Source organism: Danio aesculapii, chromosome 11 (assembly GCF_903798145.1).
Source record: "Danio aesculapii chromosome 11, fDanAes4.1, whole genome shotgun sequence".
In the NCBI taxonomy this organism is placed as follows: Eukaryota; Metazoa; Chordata; class Actinopteri; order Cypriniformes; family Danionidae; genus Danio; species Danio aesculapii.
This window is the reverse complement of record NC_079445.1, coordinates 30,998,078-31,021,980: the sequence shown is the minus strand read 5'-3', so window position 1 is coordinate 31,021,980 and position 23,903 is coordinate 30,998,078. Positions and strand designations below refer to the sequence as shown.

Below are 23,903 nucleotides of genomic sequence, written 5' to 3'. Positions count from 1 at the left end.
AAATTCTTGGTTTCTGTTTTATTTTATTATGCAAAACTTCTTGAAGTCATCTTATGAGTTCAACTTCTTGCAGAAGTTCATCAGTGTCAGAGCTAAACTTTTATTTAAATACAATAAAATATTATTAATAGTTTTTTGAGCAGCAGATCAGCATATGAGGATTTTCAAAGGATTGTGTGACTCGAGTAATCATGCAAAAAATAAATAAATAAAATAATATATATATATTATATAGTTGAAGTCAGAATTATTAGCCCACTTTGAATTTTTCTTTCTTTTTTAAATATTTCCCAAACGATGTTTAACAGAGCAAGGAAATTTTCACAGTATGTCCCATAATTTTTTTTCTTCTGGAGAAAGTCATTTTTGTTTTATTTCGGCTAAATGTAAAACATTTTTAGGTCAAAATTATTAGCCCATTTAGGCCATTTTGTTTTCGATAGTCTACAGAAGAATCCACAGACATCAATAGAAGAAAACATGCTAGAGCCCCCCCCCCCCCCCCCCTCCCCCCCCTCCAACATTCTTCAGAATATCTTCCTTTGTGTTCAACAGAAGAAAGAAACTCAAACAGATTTGGAAGAAGTGAAAATAATGATGACAGAATCTTCATTTGTGGGTGAACTATCCCTTTAAAGCTAAAATAACAATCCATAACAAACAAAATATCAAACCACGTCACTGTCATCATATATTCAAGCTTTAGTGTAAGAAAACTAACACACTTTTAAGATTATTTCAGACGCAATTAGTATATAAAATTGGTTAAACACAGGTTATCTGCTGTTTTATTTGCGTGGTCATCTGACCCACCCATCCTCCTCCTCCTGCTCCTTCTTCATCCTCCCGTTCCAAGCATTCTCCGCTCTACGAGCTGTGCACATGCGCAGTGGAACTCACGGGAAGCCATGTTAAAGTTATAGTCAAGTACTGAGACTGAGATTCCCTTCTGACGCCGTATGTTTATTTTTTTGCTCTTTTCTCATTTCGTTCGCGTCAGGGACCCCAGCAAATCTAACACCGTTAGTCAGAGGCCGGAGTCCCCACGATGAACTCAAGTTTCGATTTGTCCAGGCGAAATCCGCAAGAGGATTTTGAGCTTATCCAGAGGATAGGCAGCGGGACCTACGGAGATGTTTACAAGGTAAAAATGTGTTTTCTACAAACAAGGCCCGTCTTTTGGACAGTGCCGTCCACATTTAAAGGGCCCATTCTTTAGGATAAAACCTGTGAGAGGTATATGAGACTTTAAATGCCGTAGATATGCAATCATAAAATTGTACTTCTCTGAACTGGACCAGCTGGGACACTGATCACTTAAAGGTGCACTCATTTTTTTGCGAGTTAAAATTTTTGCCACTCAGTGAAATGATTAGCACTGTGGAGGAATGTATTTAAAATGATGCACACTCGTGTGATATGAAGGCGAAAGAGCTATCAGTCTTCTAGTAAATGCTGTTTATTTCTACATGGAGCAGGTCCCTCATGGGCACCGCCATGTTGACATCACATGACCAAACCTGTCATGCCGTTTTTAGGCTACTGTAAATGCACATTAAAACCAAATCAGCTTGATTTATTAATCATGTACAAAATGATGCGCTGAATCCAATAATTATATTGATGTGTGTGGTGTGGAACAGCGACCAACAAGACAAAAAGAAATAAAACAAAAGTTAAACAATTTACCTTGAGGTAAAGTTGGTTTTATATTTGCACATTCATTCAGTGACAACTTGTGACATGCTCCCTTTATTGTTAACCATGATACTTTGAACATTTGGTCTGAAATCACATGTAAGCATGATTTGAAAACAACATTAGCACTATTTATTTGACTGTGAACAAGGCTGTATTTTGATAGTCTTGGCTGCTAAAATAATTTCACTATTTAGAGCTTGCAAAGAGTACTTTTCTGAAATTATAATATTAAGGAGAAAGTGTAAATGTGTGGATATAAAACCAACTTTACCTCAAGGCCATTTTCGATGAAGTGACTAAATTTGGTGAACAAAATTCATGCATACAGACCAGTGTGTGTCAGTTTGAAGAACTAAATTGCTTGACTAAGGGTCAAAACAGAATAACGTAGAGAATAACTGAATTCCTACTTCAATACTAAATGCATACCTATACCTATAGGAAATGTGAACTGAGTAGCATGTCTGATTGCATATAAAATGATGGGCCAATAGTACTTATGACCTGCTTCCTACTTTCATTGGACACTTTATCCCATAAGGACACAGGAGAGAATTATAGAAATATTTTATTGCAAATAAGATTGCATGATGGTTACATAGAGGCGATTGTAAAGGCTAAAACAAATGCAAAACATTCCAATTTGGTTATTTTATGGGAAACCAAATAATAACGTTCTGGGAACGTTCTCTGTAGATCCTATATTTACTGTAGCCATTAAAGACTGGTTTATACTTATGCGTCGAGTGATCGTCGTGACCCACGACACATGCCTCGCTCATAGCCATGCATTTATACTTCTGCATGCTGTTTGTGTTGCTCTGCAATAACACTTCTGAAATGCTAGCTGGCAGTAGGTTTTTATTTTCCTCTGTGTCAAGCTTTTTCGAGGGTGTTTTTTTTTTTTTCTGAACGCTAACTTAATGTACAAGTAGCTAAAACTTGCTCATTCATTAATCATAAGGTAAACAAAAGTTTTCATCTGGAGCTCCTTCACAGGACTCTGCACTTGTAAACACTCGCTCAATGGGGCTCACAGCACCACCCACACTTGTCACAGCTACCAAGCCGACCAATCACAGAGCTTGCGCTACTCGTCATTGGGACGTGTAGTTACATTTTTTAAGAGGTGCACGGAAGGCTGCGCCAGACCATATGCGTGTGCTTGACGCAGAAGTATAAATCAGCCCTAACTAGTCTTCCCAGAGCAATGCAGATTAGGAGTTTTTGTAATAACTTAAAGAAAGTCTTGAAGAAAATGTTCTCCTTGAGAAAAAGTTTTATTATGTCAAGAAATCTTTACTGGCTAATCAGAGAATAACATTCTATGAATGTTGTGGGAACCAAAAAGTGTTAGCTGGCTAGTACGTCCACATATTTTAGTACACAGTTTTAGTGCAGGCTTTTTTTTCTTTACCAAATCATCTTTAACCCCACTTAAAGAGACAGTTAATCCAAAAATGAAAGTTCTTTCATCGTTAGTGGCCATTATTTTTTTTTCTTTAAACTATTTTTATTCTTCGAAAAAGAAAAGCATAATGTTTGGAAGGAAGACAGTCTTGTTCATCATTCCCCCTTTTTCCCCCCAAACAACAAAAGTGAAATGTTTGTCTTAGGTTTTCCTTCAGTTTTTTAACAAATGATGACTAAATGATAAACTTTCAATTTAAGAAACATGACAGCAGCATCAATAGACTGATTTGTCAATCTCTGTAAACATTATGTGGTTATGTGAAGCACTCATCGACAGCTATTCCCTGCACATTCATTCGCTTCTTTTGCATCATTTCACATCAACATATTGAATTTATTCCCAGTTTCTTCCACCTCAGAGCAAGCGCGTCCAAATAACATTGTGTGGTTTTGCTACAGTGTCACTCCCATGAGTTGTTGCAAAAATTGTGCAAGACGTGACAAATATTTGAAGAGGGCCTTGTTATATCACTGCCTAAGTTTGTGATTGTGACTGAAACTAAGCAACAAGCACTTCTGAAAGATGGATTTTTCATGACAGCTGGCCGGTTGATTGGTAGTGCTGTTGCCTTTAGAGTGGTTAACTTGGAAGATGTTTACAAGTGGTGTGAAATGTGCTGGATTATCTGCGGCTTTATCTGAATGAGGCTTAAGCAGCAGGTCGGTGTTACCCTGCAAGACTTTCACCTGTCAGTCAAGGATTGCAGATGGCCGTTTATATTTTTTACACTTTATAAAACGTAGTGATTTATGTTTAGTCTGGATTATTCAAGACCAATAGCCTTCATTTGTCAAGAGAATAACTGCGGGTTATCTGACAGAGCGTCTTATAGGATTATGTAAAAGATAAGTAAAACTGTAAGCTGAATGGATGGATTTTAGATAACAGTCTATGCTGGCTACTGTCTGGTTAAGCGGCATTGAGTGAATCTGGGCAGATAATATTTACAGTCATTGGGTGTCTTTATTTGGTAAGCAGCAGTAATTATTAAGGAAACTGTATAGCGTGGCTCAGAGGAGACGATCATTGAGAAACCCACATTGATTGACCACTGTTCTGAGTACTGGAGGGGGGATGTGGCCTCCTTGGTGTCTGTTGTTGTTGATTGTAATTTATATTTTTTATGTGTCATCATTCGGTTCTTCGTGGTTAGATTTTAGCATGGTTAGTTTGTGTGCTTTCACGGCGATTGCAACAATTTTTTTCAACAAACTACATGTTTTAATTGTTGCATTTAGAGGCTTAGAGGCCTGTAATGAAATCTATTTGTTGTTTTATGATGTATTACATAAAAATATATTGTGATAAACAAGATTATTGTCATCTTTAAACCATTTTATGCCAGAATGACTGATATCATCACAATACAAGTACACTCTTCCTAAGAACACATAATATTTTCTTCTTATAAATATTTAATTTAATTATAGTCATATTAGCAATTTAATAATTGGGCATTGGAATCAGAATGTGAAAGCGCACATCCATAATAAATAATAATATTAATAATTCATTTTAACAAAAAAGTCACAGAGGCAGCGATATCTGCTACTAGATCTATTTTTAGTTGGCAGAGACCCACATGAAAATATATTAAAGTAGTTTATAGTAAATTCTAGTGTTTTTTTAAACATACTAACACTGACACCTCCAATAGAGATAGAGAAGATGCGCAATCAGCTAAAATGTTGCTAGAATTGGTTTTCATATTTGGGCGATATTTGATTGACGTCATGTTCATGTGTTGTGCGATAAATCAATATATTGATTATTGTGATAGGCCTAGTGGCTATGAAGACATGAGTATATAAGTGTCACTTTTTTGACTTTGTATGAAATGGTAAAGAAAAATAAAGGTTTAAAAAATCTGATGATTAAATTTGGAGTTAATGAAATGTTTATGTATGTTTACGTAAATGAAAGTTTATGTCTTCTTTTTTCTACATCCCTTTTACTGATCTTTGTGGACAACTGATCATTGCGTAATGTTTCACATCTTTTTTTTATCCTGTTATTTTTACTAAAATGAAATTACTTCTTCTGGTTGAAAATGTAATGCTGTTCAGAATTTTTTTTTTTTTAATACATTAAGTTTTTTTGTACAGGAATGAACAAACAATGGCTCATACTGTAGAAATATAATTAGATATTAAGAGAAAGAAAGAAAAACAAACAATCAAAACTAGATAAGGAATATATCTTAAACCTCAGGGTGGTCACTGGGTTACATCTTTAGATATTTGTCCAAAAAACTGAAAGTCAATAAATTGATCCCAAGATTCAGAAAAATGGCAAATGGAATAAAAAAACCCTAAATGGAATAAAAAAACGAAATAAATATAAATGATAAAAAAAGGTTTTTAAAAAAATGGAATTTGTCAAGTCAGATTTTATAGAGACCCACTGGCTGTGTTTAAAGGCTTAGGCAGCTGACGTTTTGCCTTACTGCTCTGTCAGGCAGTGACTCTAGAGGTCATAATGATTTAATCATGTCCAACAAGAGAGATTTGCTTATTACTAAGGAGATATTTGCTCACTACAATACTTCTTGCAGGAAATGGCTTCAAAAATGGAAAATGTGAACAAAATGCCACCCGAGAAGTGCTTTGAGACGCCATGTTTATTTTTGTTAGCTCAACTGTCAGAAATGGAATGCACTGAATTATGGGATATCTGTCAGAAGAAGGTACCTACCGAGGCGGGAATTGAAGCAGATTTTGGATTCTGAAGGCAGAATTGTAGAGCATTCAGAATCATTGATGAAATTGTTTAACTTGTTTTGAGTTTGCTACAGTTAGCTCTTAAAAAGTAAACAACTTAAATTTGTTGTTTGTTAGTTTAAATAAAATCTGCCATCTCAAATGCATTTACTTTATTTAATTTAGTCACTTTTACATTGTACTTTTTTTTAATAATATATTTTGACTAACAGAAAACAGTTTGTCTATACATTGAAAGTCAACATGCTGCAAGACAACAGTGAACATCATTGATTTTCATTGTAAAGACAACAAATAAATCATAATTTTGCTAAAGAAAGTCAGTCGTACAAATTTGAATAATCATGAATGTTATTAAACTATAGCAGAATTCTAATTCTTTTGGTGAATTCTCCATTTAATCTTTTACACAACCTTTTTACATTCTAACCCAGAGCAGGACATCAGGCTTAGCGCTGTTTGCTGCTTTAAATACCACACCGTTTCCAACAGGTGTTTCATCCCTTTTGTTTGTCTACTGGGTCTGCTTGTTTTCCTTAACAGTAAATGTAATCCCGACATGCTCCTGATAGATTTTAAAGGCCCTGAAAGCATACAAAGATGTAAAGTATTGATTGAGCAAAGAAAGTAAGTATTGAACAAAAGCCTACTGCGTCAAGGGTAGGGATATGACTAATTACCCAGTTTGATCACTTTATATTGGCTTTGTGTCAAGCCTTGGTGGGGCTATTTTGATAGTTCTGTGGCTTCCTAGTATTCGAGTGGTTTGGTATTGATTCCATTTTTATGTCTACGGTCTGAGGAATCGCCAGTGTGCGAAGGGATACGCGTGTGTGAGAGTGAGAAAACCATTGGTGAACGAAACCGTGGTGTTGAAGCAGAATTCATGGCTTCTCTTTCAGGAGGTTGCTGTGGAAAGACGAGAGTGTGAGCAAATCTCTCTTTGTGTGTGTGTGTGTGTGTGTGTTTGTATGTGTTGTTTCTTTTTCCTGGCCTCCTTTAGAGAAACAAATTTCTTTCTCTCGCAGGAAGTTTGGCTTCTCGCTGCACGAGTTTGCTCAGCTCAGCCTAAACAGTAGCTTTTTTTTCTTACTCTCCGCTGGTTGATTTCGGTCCAGACACTAAAATGCATCGGACAGAACAAAAAGGAAGATGTTAGATCATGTCAGCAGAACAAAATCTGTTTATTTCTGGCCCGGGAGGTTTGATTTCACTTACGTTTTGATGAATGAACAACTCTAACACTGGTGTGCGTACATCATTTGATAAAATCCAGTCATATTAGCTTACAGTTTTCCTTCTCCGAATGTTTTTGAAGTGGATTTTCTTGTCTTCGCCCCAAAGAACATTCATCCCAGGCCTCGGTTTGACCCGAGTGGAGGGGTTTATTGTGGATTAAAGTCACAATTCCTCCTTTATTCGCTTAATCTCTTTCATTCTTCACACCCAGGAAGTTTCATGTTCCCTTTTAAGACGAAAGCCACTCATCCTGTCACTTCTGATTGCGATAGTCACCTTCAATCATACAGATTACGCAGGAAGATGGTTCTCCAAGCGGCCTGGATCATGTGCTTGTGAAAACATTCTGACAGCATGAAATTCAAGATGATAGAGTTTCTGTGATACGTGTGCACTATGTGTGTAGAGTCCGCTGCATGTGCAGCCGATGTGAGGACGTTTCTGAATTGACTTTGTCGGGAAAAAATGATCATTAATTATTCAGCTGTTTCAACAACTGGGCACTGCTCCATCCTGTAATACTATCATGCTTCTGAGATTGGTATCGGCCAGTTTAGGGACATACTCGCAACCTCTGACTTTCAATAGTCCTATTTAAATATGCCCGGGTAAATAATAAGATATATCTGGAATTAACTGGAACAATCAGGCCTGATATTGATTATTGCATGGAAATGAATTGAACTGTGTACCCAAATCAAACAGTTGTTTTATTTAGCTTGCTGAAAACTCCGTTCATTTGAAACAGTTCTATAGGACTGGACAATATATCATTTCAACATCAATATTGCAATGCGATCACCATCAATGGTCACATCGCAGGATATTCAATGTTGAATATGTATTATATCTTATCAGTTGCATCTGTGTTTGAAGCCTGTGATTGTATAATGATTTTAAAAACATTCAGGTTTAAGAAATTGTACCATTTGTGACTTTAACAACGATTCATTTTATTGAATTATTTTTATTTTTATCATTCAGTTACTGTACTTGAAAACTGTTAGACTCGGTAAACAATAAAACACTTTATTTCAATTGTATCTATTTCTTGACTGTATTTACAGATTGTTATACATGAAAATACTCACAACACATGTAAATACAGAAATGCACTGCAACTAGCACAGACCACAACGAAAACATGTTGGCGGACCCCAAAAAGTTTACAGATTGTTTATTAGATTTCATGGAGATGCAAATAGTAAAAATTAATTAATCAATCTCTGACTTAACACACGCATGAAAATACTCACAACACATGCAAATACTGAAACGTGCTAAAAGTTGCACAAACAACAATGAAAATGTGTTGGGGGACCCAAAAAATGTTATAAATTGTTTATTAGATTTTATGCAGATGCACTCCCACTGCAGTATCATCCCAATTGATCTAACATTGTACATTCTTTTCAAATAGACATATTAAGTCATATGGGGAAATTGTATTCATATCGCAATATATATTAAAAAATAAAGTATCAAGATTTTTCCGATATTGTGCAGCCCTAGGTCTAATCACTATTTTATCATTATGTCATTATATATTGCAATCTGTTGAATTGTGGAATATGCTATCACTACAAAATTCACTGCATGTCCAATATAAGTGCACTATTTTTATGTCTGAGTTTAAAGGAGGAAAATTTGGTGAGTAAAAATGGAAAGTTTTAAGTGCACAGTAAAAATATTTTTTTAAATTAGGTTCCATATTTTGTGATTTACAGTTGTTTTCTAATTATTTATGGGTTTATTTATGGATTGATATTATGAATAGCATTATAGACCTTAATCTCTGCTCTGTCGACTGTTGATGTTGAAAGTGAAAGTGTGTAATTTAACAGTGACTTTCATTGACATGTTAATATTTTAAAACAATATGTTGTATAAGAATTAAGAAATAATAAACAGAGAATTAATCTGTAAAATAAATACTGGCACTTTCCTACAAGGATTTTGTACTGTAATTTACACCCACCCTGGCAATATATAAATTCAAACTATTCAAAATGCCAATAAAAGTCACTTTCAAGCTTTTTAACATCAAAAGTTGTTGGAGGAAAGTTTAATGTTTTTTTTTTTTTGGACTGCTGATGGTGCTATAGAGTTCTAGAGACCCCAAATTAGGGTTGTCACGATACTGGAATTCGGTACCAATCAATACTGAAATTTTAAAACGTCCATTTCACGCGATCATTTAAGTGCTGATTTGCTGTTGTGTTCACATGCTCAACAGAAAAGACTCTGATTGGCCATGAAGGTCATCAGTTACCACAGATACCGGGACACTGGAGCATTTTAAACCTGTGATTCATCAGCTGATTGCCTGTATGTCAGCTTACAGACAAACAAGCTGATCGGCGTGAGTTTGAAACGCTCCAGTGTCCCTGTGGTTACACTCAGTAAACAGCGGTGAGTTTGGTGAACTGATGACCTGCACAGCCAATCACAGTCTTTTCTGTTGAGCACGTGAACACAATGACAAATTAGCACTGTTTAAGAACGTGGTTCACATCGCTTAAATGTTCGCGGAAAGTGGACGTTTTTAAAATTTCAGTACCGATTGGGATCAAATTCCAGTTTTGTGACAACCCTACCCCAAATTGGGTCAGTTGACTACTTTTGACGACCACTATATGTTGCCAAATTTCATATTTTATCTACATTTGCTTGTCTGGCGCTGCTGTTGACTCCAATTTGTGGAAAAATATAAAGAATTACAATTAAATAATAATAAAATAAGATTGGAAAAGAACAATGCCTGCAACAGCAGCAACTTCTGCTACTTCTACACAGTGCCTCTTGTGTTCTTCATGGTCATGTCACACTGAGTGGTGAACCCACAACATATTACATGGGAAATCCATGATATAACGCATTTAGCTTGTGAATTGAGCTTGTAATCAAATTCAAAAGCTCAAATAATTGAAAATACCCATGAATCAAAAAATACTGAAAGCTGGTAATTTAAAGATGATTTTTACCATGTGAGATATATATATATATATATGGTATATATACAAAAATATGGTATATATATATATATATATATATATATATATATATATATATATATATATATATATATATATACCATATTTTTGTATATTTAATAGGCTTTACCATTCAGAAGTTCGGTTTTATTGTTATTTGAAAACCCCTTTACCAAAATCTTACCAAACTGCATGTATTTGATGAAAAAACAGTGGAAATGCATGACAGCAATGGACAAAAATTACATTATCAAAATAATCCAGATCTGTAATATGACTGTGACTGCTGTGTGTACTTTTAGAAATGTGCAAGTTTTTGTAATCTACACCTAAATTATAATGTATCTACTATAATACATAATATCATGCATAAAACTATAATATAATTTTCAAAAACTTGCACTTAGAAAACATTTTTTGAACATTTTACCAATATTTATTTAATAAAGTTGTCATTTAAACATGCTCTCAATTAGAGATGCCCAATATATCATTTCAGCATTGATATCGCAATGAGTATATTAGCAAATGTCACATTCCAGGATCTGAAATGTGGAGGCAGATTTAAAGTTGACCAGTAGCCACAGTTGAAAAAAACACATGATTTATGTTTACACTTTGCAGTGACTCCACAATGTTATTAAAAATTTTAAATGATAATATTTGTAACTTTTATGAAATATAAATTGTAATTATCTATATATGATGAAGACATTTGATCATATATCTGTGCTAGTTGCATTTTACATTTGATTATTCATTTTATGTATCTGTATACTGCTAGACTCTGAGAAAACTCTAAATTACTGTTTATTCTATTTCTATCTTTGCTCTGCTGTATTTTTCAGCTCTTGTTATTGGTGTAATATACTTTATGTAAATACTCTACAAAATCATCCCAATGAAATCATCAGCCTTGGGCTGGAGGGGGTCCGGTTCAGCGACCACAGGATTTCATATTTGTTATTGTAAACGATGTTGTTCTGTTGGCTTCATCGAACATAGACCTTCAGCATGCACTAGGGCAGTTTGCTGCCAAGTGTGACGCGGCTAGGATGAAAATCAGCACCTCCAAGTCCGAGGCCATATTGCTCCATTGGAAAAAGGTGGTTTGCCATCTTCAGGTTGGAAGAAAGTCCTCACCCGTGGAGGTTGTTCATGGGTGAGGAAAGCATTGAACGTGATATTGACAGGTGGATTGGTGCAGCGGCAGCAGTAATGCGGTCAATGTATCGGTCCGTTGTGGTAAAGAAGGAGCTGAGCCGAAAGTCAAAGCTCTCGATTTATCGGTCAATCTACGTTCCTACTCTCACCTATGGTCATGACCGAAAGGACAAGATCTTGGATACAAGCGGGCAAAATGAGTTTCCTTCACAGGGTGGCAGGGCACATCCTTATAGACAGGGTGAGGAGATCTGTCACCTGGGAGGAGCTCGGAGCAGAGTCGCTGCTCCTCCACATTGAGAGAAGTCAGCTTAGGTGGTTCGGGCATCTGTTTCGAATGCCTCCTGGAAGCCTACCTAGGGAGGTATTCCAGGCATGTCCCACTGAGAGGAGACCTCGGGGAAGACCCAGGACATGCTGGAGGGACAATGTCTCTTGACTGGCCTGGGAATGCCTCAGGATCCCGTTGAAGGAGCTGGAGTAAGTGTCTGGGCAGAGTGAAGTCTGGGGTTCTCTCCTAAGACTGCTGCCCCGTGACCTGGCCCCGGAAAAGTAGACGAAAATGAGATGAGATGAGAAGATACCAATTACTCCAAAAGTATGATTTTTTTCCCCAAAGAGAGGTATTCAAGTCATCTGGTGAAATTATTCTCAATATCTCAATGAGTATCGCAGAAAAATAAAATATTGCAATGTCATTTTTTTCAATATTGTCTGAAGATTTCAGAAGTGCTTTGCTTTGGTTGGTTCCTCAAGTTGGCTTTTTTGTATAAAGGCTTTTCGTACCTTTTCTCCCTTGTTTGGCTGCGTCCATGTGTTCACAAAGGTGTCAGACTATCATTGCGAGCTGAGCACCAGGACTCATTACACAGAGAAAGGTCACAATCCTCAAACCTTCTCTCCTGAAACACCTCGGAGGAGTGTGACAAAGCTGAGGTCAACCTTCTTCAGCCATCTTCCTTTCATCACTTTTTTGCTGTTAACACCTTTGCTTACCCTCATGTGTTTTATGCCTTCACGCCTTTAAGAAATTCACAACAGAGACTGGATTACATGGTCTCTTTTAATAGAACGTCCTTGCCATCTAGCCTACTTTTGGGCGGCCTTGAGATTTCTCCATATTCTGGAGACTGAAGCAGTTTCGACCTCGCCGCATCCTTTCAGTGAGTAAGCAGAAATACAGATCCGCGTGACAGAGTGATCTACTGTCCTACAAATGCGGCCGCCCAGAGAAATTGTATTCTCCCTTAGTGAGCATGAGCAACTGACATCCAGCCTTTGTTTGGACAACAATGGCGTTTACTTAATTGTGTTTGATAGCAGAATTATAGAGCTAGACTTATTAGACAGTTAATCGACCTGGCTGTAGCTGCGATTCAGATGTGCAAACTAGGCTACGGACAGTATCAAATGTTCTTGTAGCGATTTTTATTGCTGAAGCTTTTATCATGATGTACGGTTATCATGATATTGAAAAAATACTTTGAACTTATATTATATCCAGTGCGAAAAATAAGTATCCCCGGGTAATAATATTTCTAAAGAAGCTGTTGACATGGAATTGAACCAGATTTTGATAAAAACCCAAACAATTTAAACATAGTAATAAAACAAAATAAAAATATCTGAAAAATTAGTTATGCGTATTAACAATGGAATCACACAAAGAGAAAGCACTGAACTGCTGAAATGTGTTTATTACTTTATATAAAAGGCTTTTTTGGTAATGGCAGCTTAAAGTCACCTCTCATATGGAGAATGAAGTCACATGCATTGCTCAGGGTGTAAAAATCTTGAGGGTTCTGTGGGTATCGTCTATCTAATCTAATCTTTTTGTATCGCTATTGGATTCAATGCAGGTGATTGGCTGGGCCATTTTCTTTCTCTGAAAGCATTTGAGCATTTCCTTGGCTGTGTTTTGGATCATTGTTTTGCTGAAATGTCCACCCTGGTTTCTTCTTCATTATCCTGGTAATGTAGATGTTGGACTGAAGCAGCTCATATTAAATTACAATGACTAAGGGCAGAGGATTGCTGAATAACTACTGAGAGATTTCAGCTGCTGTCTGGGCTTTCACTGCCTTTCTACGCCTCCCTTTCTTCATGTGTTCAATTTAGTACTCAATCCCCTTGTCATTTCATTTGATTACACATATTGTGATTTGTAAACTAGTTTTTTTTGCGTATATGAATTTATTTGGTTGTTACCAACATCCTGTGAAAATTTCAAGTCAACAGCACCTTTTTTGAAAAATGGTGATGTGTAATACTTATTTCCCCCACTGTACATACTCACAGTAAAAAAATAAACAAATTTAATTGCAAAAGGATAATAAAATACAACAGGTAACAAGTCTCATTAGTAAACAACATCGAGAAATAGCCAAATTATTGTCATATGTTAAAGTTAATAAAAAATGCAACTGAATTGTATTAGTTATGAAGTTTTTTCCTAACAAAATGAAAATTCAAATGCCCTAAAAGATCAAAGAATAAATAAAACTCTCAAAACAACTACCCAAATGATAAACCAAATGCTCAAACTATCAAATAATAAATAAAAATGCATTCTCAAATAAGAGATCAAAAGTATTTCATATTTAATTTTCATGATCAACTCAGTATAAACCTGTAATAATTAAATGATAAATCAAATGCTCAAACTATAAATCAAATGCTCAAACTGACATCACAAATGATAAATCAAATGCAAATGAAGAGGGCCAATCAACCAGCCTGGGCAGAGCTTTAAGGTGGAAGTGTTCGGTGACAACTACCAGTAGCGCTATGACTTATTTAGTATTGTTTTGAGATTTATTATTTGATCTTTTTAGGCATTTGTATTATAGATTTAATTTTGTTAGGAAAAACTTCCATAATTAGTTTTAACTCCATTTAATAGAATTATTATGTCTTGACTTTAATGCGTTGTTAGGCGTTAGTTAATAAACTAAAATCACCTATTAATAGTAATAAATGCTTTGCTCACTCACTAACTTTCCTTCAGCTCACTCACTGCTTTATCATGTGTTGCCACAGCACAATGAACCACCAATTACTTTGGCAACTGTTTTACACAGCAGATGCTTTTGTAGTTAAATGCTTTTGTAGTTGTCATTTCATTCACTTCAGTTAAATTAACTGATGATAACAAATGGAACTTGTCTGTACATCGTTTATGAACAAAGGCCTATAAATTGTCACAGAAATTGCCATCTTTAGCTGTATTAACATGTGAAAATTGTATGAAAAAATATATAATTGAAAAGAAATGGCTTATTAGGTCTTTATCATTTGGTGCTGTCATGAACAGCCACTGCCTGGATACCCTTAAAAGTTTAAAAAACAAATAATTATTCACAGTATTTTGAAGTGTCTATAATATCGACGTTGCACGTGTTCATTATCACGATATAGTCAATTATTGATTATCGTCTTTTATCTAGCGCAAACTATATTGTTGATTAGAGACTCCGAGAAAGCAGTTGCCTCTGTGGTACTGTAGTTTCATAATCATGTTTTAGCAAGCCCAGGCACGCTCCTGTCGGCGCGCTCTAGAATACTTGATGCATTATGTACTCTGCGTTTAACTGCAATACAGCATGAATAATGAATCCGATGAAATGTTTGATAACACCAGCACAGGAAAAGACATTAGAGAGGAAAACGGGGTTGTTTATCGGAGGTCAGTGCCGCATTGGCACAGTAAATTGTTAATACAAGGCATCAAATTTGCCAGGCAGTGCAGAAAATGATTGGCCTAGATTCGGCTGGTCGGGGGCCAAGCTTGCAGTGATTTATCCGGCTCTCTGTAATTACCTGACATGGCAGCAGCTCGCAGCCCCACTGTGTGTTGCACCTGTGCAGGTGGAGAGAGCTTGGCTGTTGCTCTGAGCCGCGCCACTGCTGGGGGAAAAGGCCAACGTGTGTGTGTGTGTGTTGGAAGTCAAAGGGTTACACTCTGGGAGGCTGAGTTTTATTCTAATTTATGCAATGCTTATGTATCTTTGAAGGAAAATTCCAGGTTTAGTACCTAAGAGTTAATGTCGATTGACCACAAATAAAATGTTCAATCTATGTAGTTTCTGAGGCTCTAAAGCGGCTGTAACTACAAAATTTCACAAGCATAATGCATGTTTCAATAGTGTTGTTGAGATGTATACATTAGGGGTGCACAGTATATAATTTCAGGGTCTATGTCACAAGATGAGCTTCAGTAATAGTCACATCGCAGGATCTGCAATGTCGAATTGGTATTATAATTAATCAGGAGCCACATTTCAAAACACTCGTGATTTGTGGAGCCATTGCAACGTTTCTTCTTCTGTGAAGGATTTCAAGTCAGTTTAAAGTATTCAGGCATAGGAACTTTAAACTTTTAACTTTAAAAGGTAGGGCTGTGGGATTTGACCTAAAATCGAAATCTCGATTAATTGAATATTTTAACTCTATTGCGATGAATGAACAATCATTTTATTTATTTATTTTATTTTATCATAGTTTACTGACATGTTTTGAACAGTAAATGTGATCACATATTTCAAGTGAGAGATTTTTTTGAATGAAGGGTGCATTACTTGATTTAAAAATAATTGAAGTGCATTTGACAGAATCAGCCTTAACAGAGCGGGGTCACGTGACTCCACACATGGTAGGGAAAGTAATTGAAAAAATTGACCTGGAAAAATTAGATCGATTATAGGTTCTGAATGTCAATTTCAATTACCTTTTGATTAATCGCCCAGTCCTATTAAAAGAGATTAATTGTATTTGTGTATAAATATACTATACTGTATTATTTTACATTTTCATTATTAAATTTGTGTATCTGATTATTGCTACACTTCCTAAAAGTCATAAAGCACTTACTGTATAGTATTGTTGTGCTACTGTATTTATCAATGTTTGTTATTAGTTTATTATATTCTATGCAGATGCCTTACAAAATCCCAATGTATATAAAATGATGAGCAGGCCTATACATTTCATTTATACTCAACATCACAATATATAGCATAAAAAAATAAAATATTGCAATGTCGTTTTTTTTTCCAATATCATGCAGCTCTAGTATACATTTTAAAGCTATGAGTTTTTACTATGTAAAAAATTTACTCAGCTTTTTAAAAATGGATTGAAATGATATATAATGGCTCAAATTGGTTGAGACAATCATCGCAATACAATTGCACTGTTAACAAGTCGGCAACAGTTACTTACTGTAAATCAGTTACAGCAAAATTACTGTATTTACATTTACAACACCACTTATCTGGCTCTATATTTACAGTATTGTATATCTGAACTGTAAATTATACAAAACTTTTTACAACTAAAAAATACAGTAACATACTGCATAACAGTCCTACATTAAAATACAATTCATATTACAGTTATATTCTGTGTAATTTATAAAAAAAAAAAAAAAAACAGGACAGTAGTTTATTTTCTGTTTAATTTTGTTTAATTTAAATTTCAGTAATAAACATGCATCTATAGCCTAATAAAAGGACTCATTTCATTTACTTTTTTTCCTTTTTTATTTAATTTTTCATATACAGTGTCTTTAATCTCCTTTTATTGAAAAAATAATGAGAAAGCTGAACTGTGAAAACCAAAATTGTGAGTCAAAGGGAATTGTGAATTGAATAAAACGTTACATCCCTACTTTTTACACAGTGGTCAGTATGTCACGCAGATGGTTCAGTGTTTTCAGTCTCTTATAGAATGACTTGGTTCACGTGATTTTTAAAAAATATAATAATAATAAAAACTTTTATTTTAACAATTATATGAATAATAACAACCATAACAAACTCAAAATATACAGTGCTCAGCATATATAAGTACATCCCTCATAAATCTCTCTTTTAAATTCATATTTTTAATAGGAAGCTATGCAATATTATATTTGTGCATATGCTTTGGATTAGTCAGTACTGAAGCCAATTCTGGAGCTAATCTAACAAAATACTTACGATAATGGTCCAAAAACTGGTACACCCAAATTTATATGTTATAGAAAAATATTAAATACACATGTACTCAATTATGCTGAGCTATTTAAATCCCAATTTTTTTAACAGAAACATCGCAATTAATCAATAAAGAAATGGATTAAGATAGTTTTCCCAAACCATGCAGTCTTATTAACAAAGATGTAAAGGTCTATACTGTCTATATTGTCTGTACTCTTGAAACTGAGTATTTTCATGTTTACAAATCAGCTTCATTTACTAATATTATAAGTGCAACTCTGTAGTCTATATTTTTGCTGAAGCAGGTTTGAGTCAAAATATTATTATTTTTTTGTTTAATCAGTATTGTGCCATAAGGATTGATTGGATTGAACCGAGAATATTTCTTTGAACCGGAGCATTGTATCTCAACCCATTATTGCAATCCTAAACCTTTCTGAAAGCATTAAAGGTCTTAAAGTCTAAAGCGGTCAGGATGAGTTAAAATGTATTATTATTATTATATGTTTTTATATATCTGACACTTTCACAGTCATGAGATCCGGTCATTCATTTGTTGATTGTTTCCCACGATCCTTAGCTTTCACCTTTCTTGGACCAGTGGTGGGCTCATTATAAAGGATCATTAACACATCATTTTAAACCACACCAGACAATATGATTTGCTTGATCGCAAGGCGAGGTATTGACCACTGGGCCTGGATACTTGATGAAGTTATTGATCAGCACTAATCTGCATCCTTTCAACATGAAGACAGAAGCAGAAAATCCCAGAAAGCAATTATGCTTTTCCTTTTGAACCAGATTGATTATTATTTGGATTAATTAAAGCCATTTTAATTACCAGCTTTTCTTATATTTATATATATATATATATATATATATATATATATATATATTTATATTTATATATATATATATATATATATATATATATATATATATATATATATATATATGTATATATGTATATATATATATATATGTATATATGTATATATATATATATATATATATGTATATGTATATGTGCGTGCGTGCGTGTGTATATATATATATATATATATATATATATATATATATATATATATATATATATATATATATATATATATATATATATATATATATATATATATATAATTGTCTTGTAAATGTATAGTAATTGTATAGTAAAATAGTAAATGTTGTCTTAAAAGAATATCTAAATAAATTATATTTTTTAATATGTAAAAATAGTAAATATGTAATTTGCTTTCCTTACATATTTTCCCTTAATAATTTACTAATTAGAACCAGCTTGAGATCTATATGGAATTATATGCTACCATAAGGAAACATTTCAATTGAAAATTTGGTTTATTTTTTATTTAATACATTTAAATTTAATAATAATTCTTATTATATTTTGCTTATGCAGTGATATGTGCAGGAATACTTAAACCAAACATTTGGCTTACTTTCAGCTTTTTAACTTGATTTTATTTAATGCTTGATTTGGTCAGTGTAAAACAGCCAGTTTGTAATTAGACGTTGTCTCACACAGCAATATTTAAAGACCTTTACAATATTAAAACCTAAAATGAAAATTATTTTATCATTATTTCCACACCTTTTTATGTTTGTACTCTATTTAACGGGAGTCCTTTCGATTTTGACTGAAATCAGCACTATAATGTTTCCATAAATGTCTCCCATTTAGTGTAACTGAATATGAAGAGTGTTGTTTTGTTTTGTCTGAAAGCTAAAGTCGTTTGTGTCTGGATAACAAATTCTTTAATAGTTTTTCTGTATTATTTTGCACTGATGACCCAAAATTTCATGCATCTCGTAAATATCAATGTGACACGCCATACACTCGGTGTGTTTACAGTCTGGGTTCGATTTCAGCTCCTCACATCTTTGAGCTGAAAGGATTCAGCATGTGGGCTTCCTTCAAAGCGTTTCGCAACAGGAATTTGAATATACGGCGCAGAAATCATCAGCCTTCTGGAGGGGAGCTTTCAGTTGTGTTTTAACATTTCTGACATGCACCTCAGAGTGAATTCTCGCACGATCCCCGCAAAGCTGCATCGCTCTTGACATCTTCGCATTAGTTACCCAGGACGTCTCTATGTTTTGCAGCATCCTTTTCAGATCATATCACTCAGCCGCTGATGTTTTTTTTCCCCGAGTTGTTTTCGATAAGCGAAATCTCTTTGAAAGATACTGATTATTAATCATTTGTTGACTTCATGCTGTCTAGTTCAGATAAAATAGATGCATTTAATTAAAAAAGAATCGAGCTATATGATAAATTATGTTGATCAATGTGCAAAACAACTTCGAGAACAATTAGTGACTAATCCATCCTAGGTAGCCTTGCATAATTAGGCTGATCGAAACGTGTTTCTAAATATGCATTACATTAAGTTGTGCTCTATTGTTCAAACAGCTCAACCACAGTCAAAAATAACTTTTGCTGCTTGTTCAAACTACCGTTTTATAGTGAGTTGAAACAACACTATTCTTAAGATTTTTTGGGATAACTTAATTGTTATATTCAATCTACTTAAAATTGTAAAAACTATTACATTAATTTAAAATATTTCAATTAACCTACACAGTAAAAAATGCAGGGTTCCACACAATTCATTCATATTGTCCCAACTCAATTCGATTAAGTTAACTTATTTTATAATAATAATACATATTTTACAAATTTAAGTGGATTAAACATAAAAAATTAAGTTGACCCAAGAGTTGTGTTTCAGCTTATGTAAAATAACTTGTTTTAACAAGCAACAAATTTATTTTAAGTTGGACTTACTAAAATTTACACTTTTTTTTTAAACTGTCAATATGAACATTGATAATATGGACATCTTGACCATCGCAACTGTCCCAGTTTTTCATTATTTTACATTATATGTTACATTTGAAATATAATATAAAGGATTTCTGCAAAACTGTTGCAAACAATTTATCTGGGCTGAATTTAAACAAACAAATATATATTTTTTATTGTTCAACTTAATTTGTTTGTTTAAATTCATCCTAAATAAATTGTTTGCAACACTTACCTTAAAATATATATATTTTGTGTGTGTGTGTTTTAGAACATAAGAACATATTTTGAGAATATCTGAAACAAAAAACATTGGCACAAATTGGACATTGACTTTGTTTTCTTCATGAACTTATCAATTTTTCTATTAGTTATTTTAGTTTCCTTAACTAATAAAACATTTATGTGAAAAATTCATATTTATGTTCAATATATAGTATAATCATAATATAGTCATAAGTATTTTGCACAACAAATTTGAAAAAAATCTAATTTTTAACAATAATATACTTATTTGCTCCATTTTTATTTGCTCCATCTTAACTTTATCCTTATTTGCTCCATCTTAACTTTTCTTTACCCTTTTTTTTACTCTTTGTAATGTAACTAAAACCATGGTATGTTACAATAACTTGGATTTCTTTATCGAAACCCATAATAAAAAGATTCATACACATAAAAAAAACAGTAATAACTTTATTTCTTGAGCAACCTACAGTTTTTCTAAAATTAGAAAATAGTAACAACTTTGACTGAAATTTTGTACCACTGGTTTAAAGTTCAAATGAATATGAAAACTATTTAATCATGTTTCTGTGTTATACAGTACCTGTCAAATGTTTGAGGTCAGTAGAATTTTAAAATGTTTTAAAATAAGCTTCTCCTGCTTACCAAGGCTGCATTTATTTAATCAAAAATACAGTCCACATTGTAAAATTGTGAAATGTTATTGTACTATAAAATAACTGTTCAAAAGTAGTTTATAAATTAATTTAATCATTTATTCCAGTGATTTTAACAGATTAATTTTCAACTTCATTACTCAGAGACTTCAGAGTCACACGATCCTTCATAAATCACTCAATCTAATATTATTATTATTATTATTATTATTATTATTATTATTATTATTATTATTATTATTATTATTATTATTATTATTATCAATGATCATAGTAATAAAAGCAATAATGACTGGGTAATAATTAATTTAAAACTACATACAATAAGAAAGCAGTTTTTTAAAATTGTAATAAATATTTAACAATTTACATTCTTTTTCATTCAATAAATGCCGCCTTGATGAACAGAATAATTCTCTTGAAAATAAAAGCACACTGCAAACTTTTGACCGGTAGTGTAACTTTTAACTAACACAGAAATATAATACAATTGTTTTCATATTTATTGATAAAAGAATTTGCAGAACTGACAAAAAAACAACAACAACCAAATGTCTAAAAATGTTATGAAAATTGTCATTTTAATATGACTAAATTAAACTAATTAACTAAACTAGTTTATTAATTTACAAAATATTATTGAAAACTGTAACTATAATTAGTACTAGAATCTCAAATATATATTAAAAAACCCGTACTTTAAAGAGGTTTCCAAAAGTGTTTAGCACTGAAAGCTGTTCAAATAAGCCGAATCGCAAGAAACTGTAAAAAACACATTCATAATAATTCTCTTTTGGATGTTTATTGTCAGAGATTTAAAAGCTTCGACTCCCTCCAGCCACAACAAACTGTCAATGAGAATTCAGATCCTTTTGTTTGACATTTCATCAGCTTTTTTCACTCAGATTTGTCTATTAAAGTGCTGTTCTTCAATGTATAGTTGTTGTTGTCAGAAATCACGCTGTTGCTAAGAGAGAGAAAAAGAAATACTTCACAGAAGACATCCTAATCGAATTTGGGCTAATTTAGTCTAATGGTTTTCCTGCTGCTACGTTGTGATTGAATAATATCATGACGGACTGAAAGACTTCTCTTTTTTGAAGCCAAAAAGTCTTTCCATTAGATGTGGATATTGAAGATAGCATATTCTTCCCACTCTGCTTGTTCAGTAAAGCAGTCGTTGTTTGTATTTGGGTCTTAAAGGTGATGCAATTTTCTCTGGAATCATGAAATATCTAGGGCTTGCGGATAAATTAACATTCTACTCAGCAAACACGCTCTTTACAGAACGGCAGGAAAATGCATAAGTATGTGGTGTCCATATTGACACAGTGCTAATGTAGTTAGCTTGCATTTGATTAAATGTGTACTCCGTTTAGTTGTCGGTGTTGCTGACGATAAAACGATTGTAAATCAATGTTAATTTAAGGATTGAAGCTAATTTTTAGCCAATACCTAATCAGCAAACCTGCATGGAAGCATTACGTCTTTATTTATTGACTTATTTAGGCTAATTTCATGATGTACATTTGAAGTCTTTCAGTCATAGTAACATTGAGACCTGTGTTGTTGTTCTTTTTCAGGCCCGTAATGTCACTACAGGAGAGCTGGCTGCTATCAAGGTCATTAAACTGGAGCCAGGTAAGAAAATTTGCTTGCGTGCCGATTTCCACTGTTCATGCACAGAACTTCTTGCATGCCCTCAAATATACGCTGCTCAAGTGCAGATTTTCTTGTGCGCTCTGAAATAAACGCTGCTGAAGTGTAATTCGGCGCGTTTATGTAACGAGTATGTCTCCAACATTTATTAGATTTGCTAGGAATATTTATGAATGTCTCCAATAGACCTACAGAGCGGCATTAATGTGTCCTGAAGTAAAGTGAAATGGCTATAAACTCCAGCAAGATAAAGTCATTGTATGCCAAACCATAGACCTTTATCTATAAATAATGTATAATTATGGAAACCGTGTTCATCTTAACTGAAAGCTGCGTCATGTTTGCTAGCCTCACGCATCACGCACCTGTCAGTCAGTCAGCATGTCAGCTTAAAGGGTTAAACAAATGACGCACAGCACTACTACGGTTACAGAAACGTTTGTGCTTTTATAATTCACTTACCTTTGAATATGTTTTGGTGCGACTATAACCCGATATTAAAAAAAATAAAGTTTTGAATGAGAAGCTGTAATGTAGCCGTGGTGGGATGAATTTTGGTGTGGCGCCCCTGCCATGGAGGAATGAATGTAGCGGAAACCATGGAAGTGTTTAATTGAATTCACATGAAGTGTGAATTATTGAATTATTCATTGAAAATAAATATGATGTACAAGATGTTAGGTTTCTATATTTAGCATTATCAGCAACAGTAGCAAAGATCATTTTTCATTTTCCTTCTTTTCAGCTGGTTCTTTCTTGATTATTATTTTTATTATTTTTTAAATTACAGCTTCTAACTTATGATTGTTAAAACCAATGGTTTTTGCAGTAATATTTTTGTATAAATGGAAAACAAATGACATTTGTCCTCCTTGTTTAAGCTGATCCAAAAAATGGTCGAAGATGATCAAATTTTTTCTCACTCGTGTTTTTGAGTTGGTTTTGAGCTTATTTCTCAGTAAAGGCTATATTATTTGATTTATAAATGATGTATTTTATAAACAGATTGTTTATAAGGACCATGCTATTAATAACTGTAATTCTCAGAATAGGAAAATGATTGGTTGGTTTGTTAGGTGAATAAAGCAAATTATTCAAAACTGTATCTGTTGTGTTAAATTATACAAAAATAAGCATTGTTTTTCTGTAAAATAGACTTAAGAATAAATTGGAAGTATATTTCTCACATTAACCAAAGCATTTAATCTTAATGTTAATTTTTAACTCGAACAAAGGCAATGTATTA

The 23,903-nt window shown here is 33.6% G+C and overlaps 1 protein-coding gene across 7 annotated transcripts in view; it reads left to right on the top strand.

Annotated features, from left to right (window-relative positions):
• Window positions 1–895: 895 nt before the first annotated feature.
• The window catches only part of map4k3a (mitogen-activated protein kinase kinase kinase kinase 3a), a 145,410-nt gene continuing 122,402 nt past the window's right edge, over window positions 896–23,903 (top strand). For all 7 annotated transcript variants that reach the window (XM_056467838.1, XM_056467837.1, XM_056467834.1 and 4 more), the window contains exons 1-2: window positions 896–1,144; window positions 22,582–22,639. In XM_056467838.1, coding sequence (XP_056323813.1) covers window positions 1,049–1,144; window positions 22,582–22,639 — 154 coding nt within the window. In that variant the 5' untranslated portion in view covers window positions 896–1,048. The remainder of the gene's footprint in view (window positions 1,145–22,581; window positions 22,640–23,903) is intronic.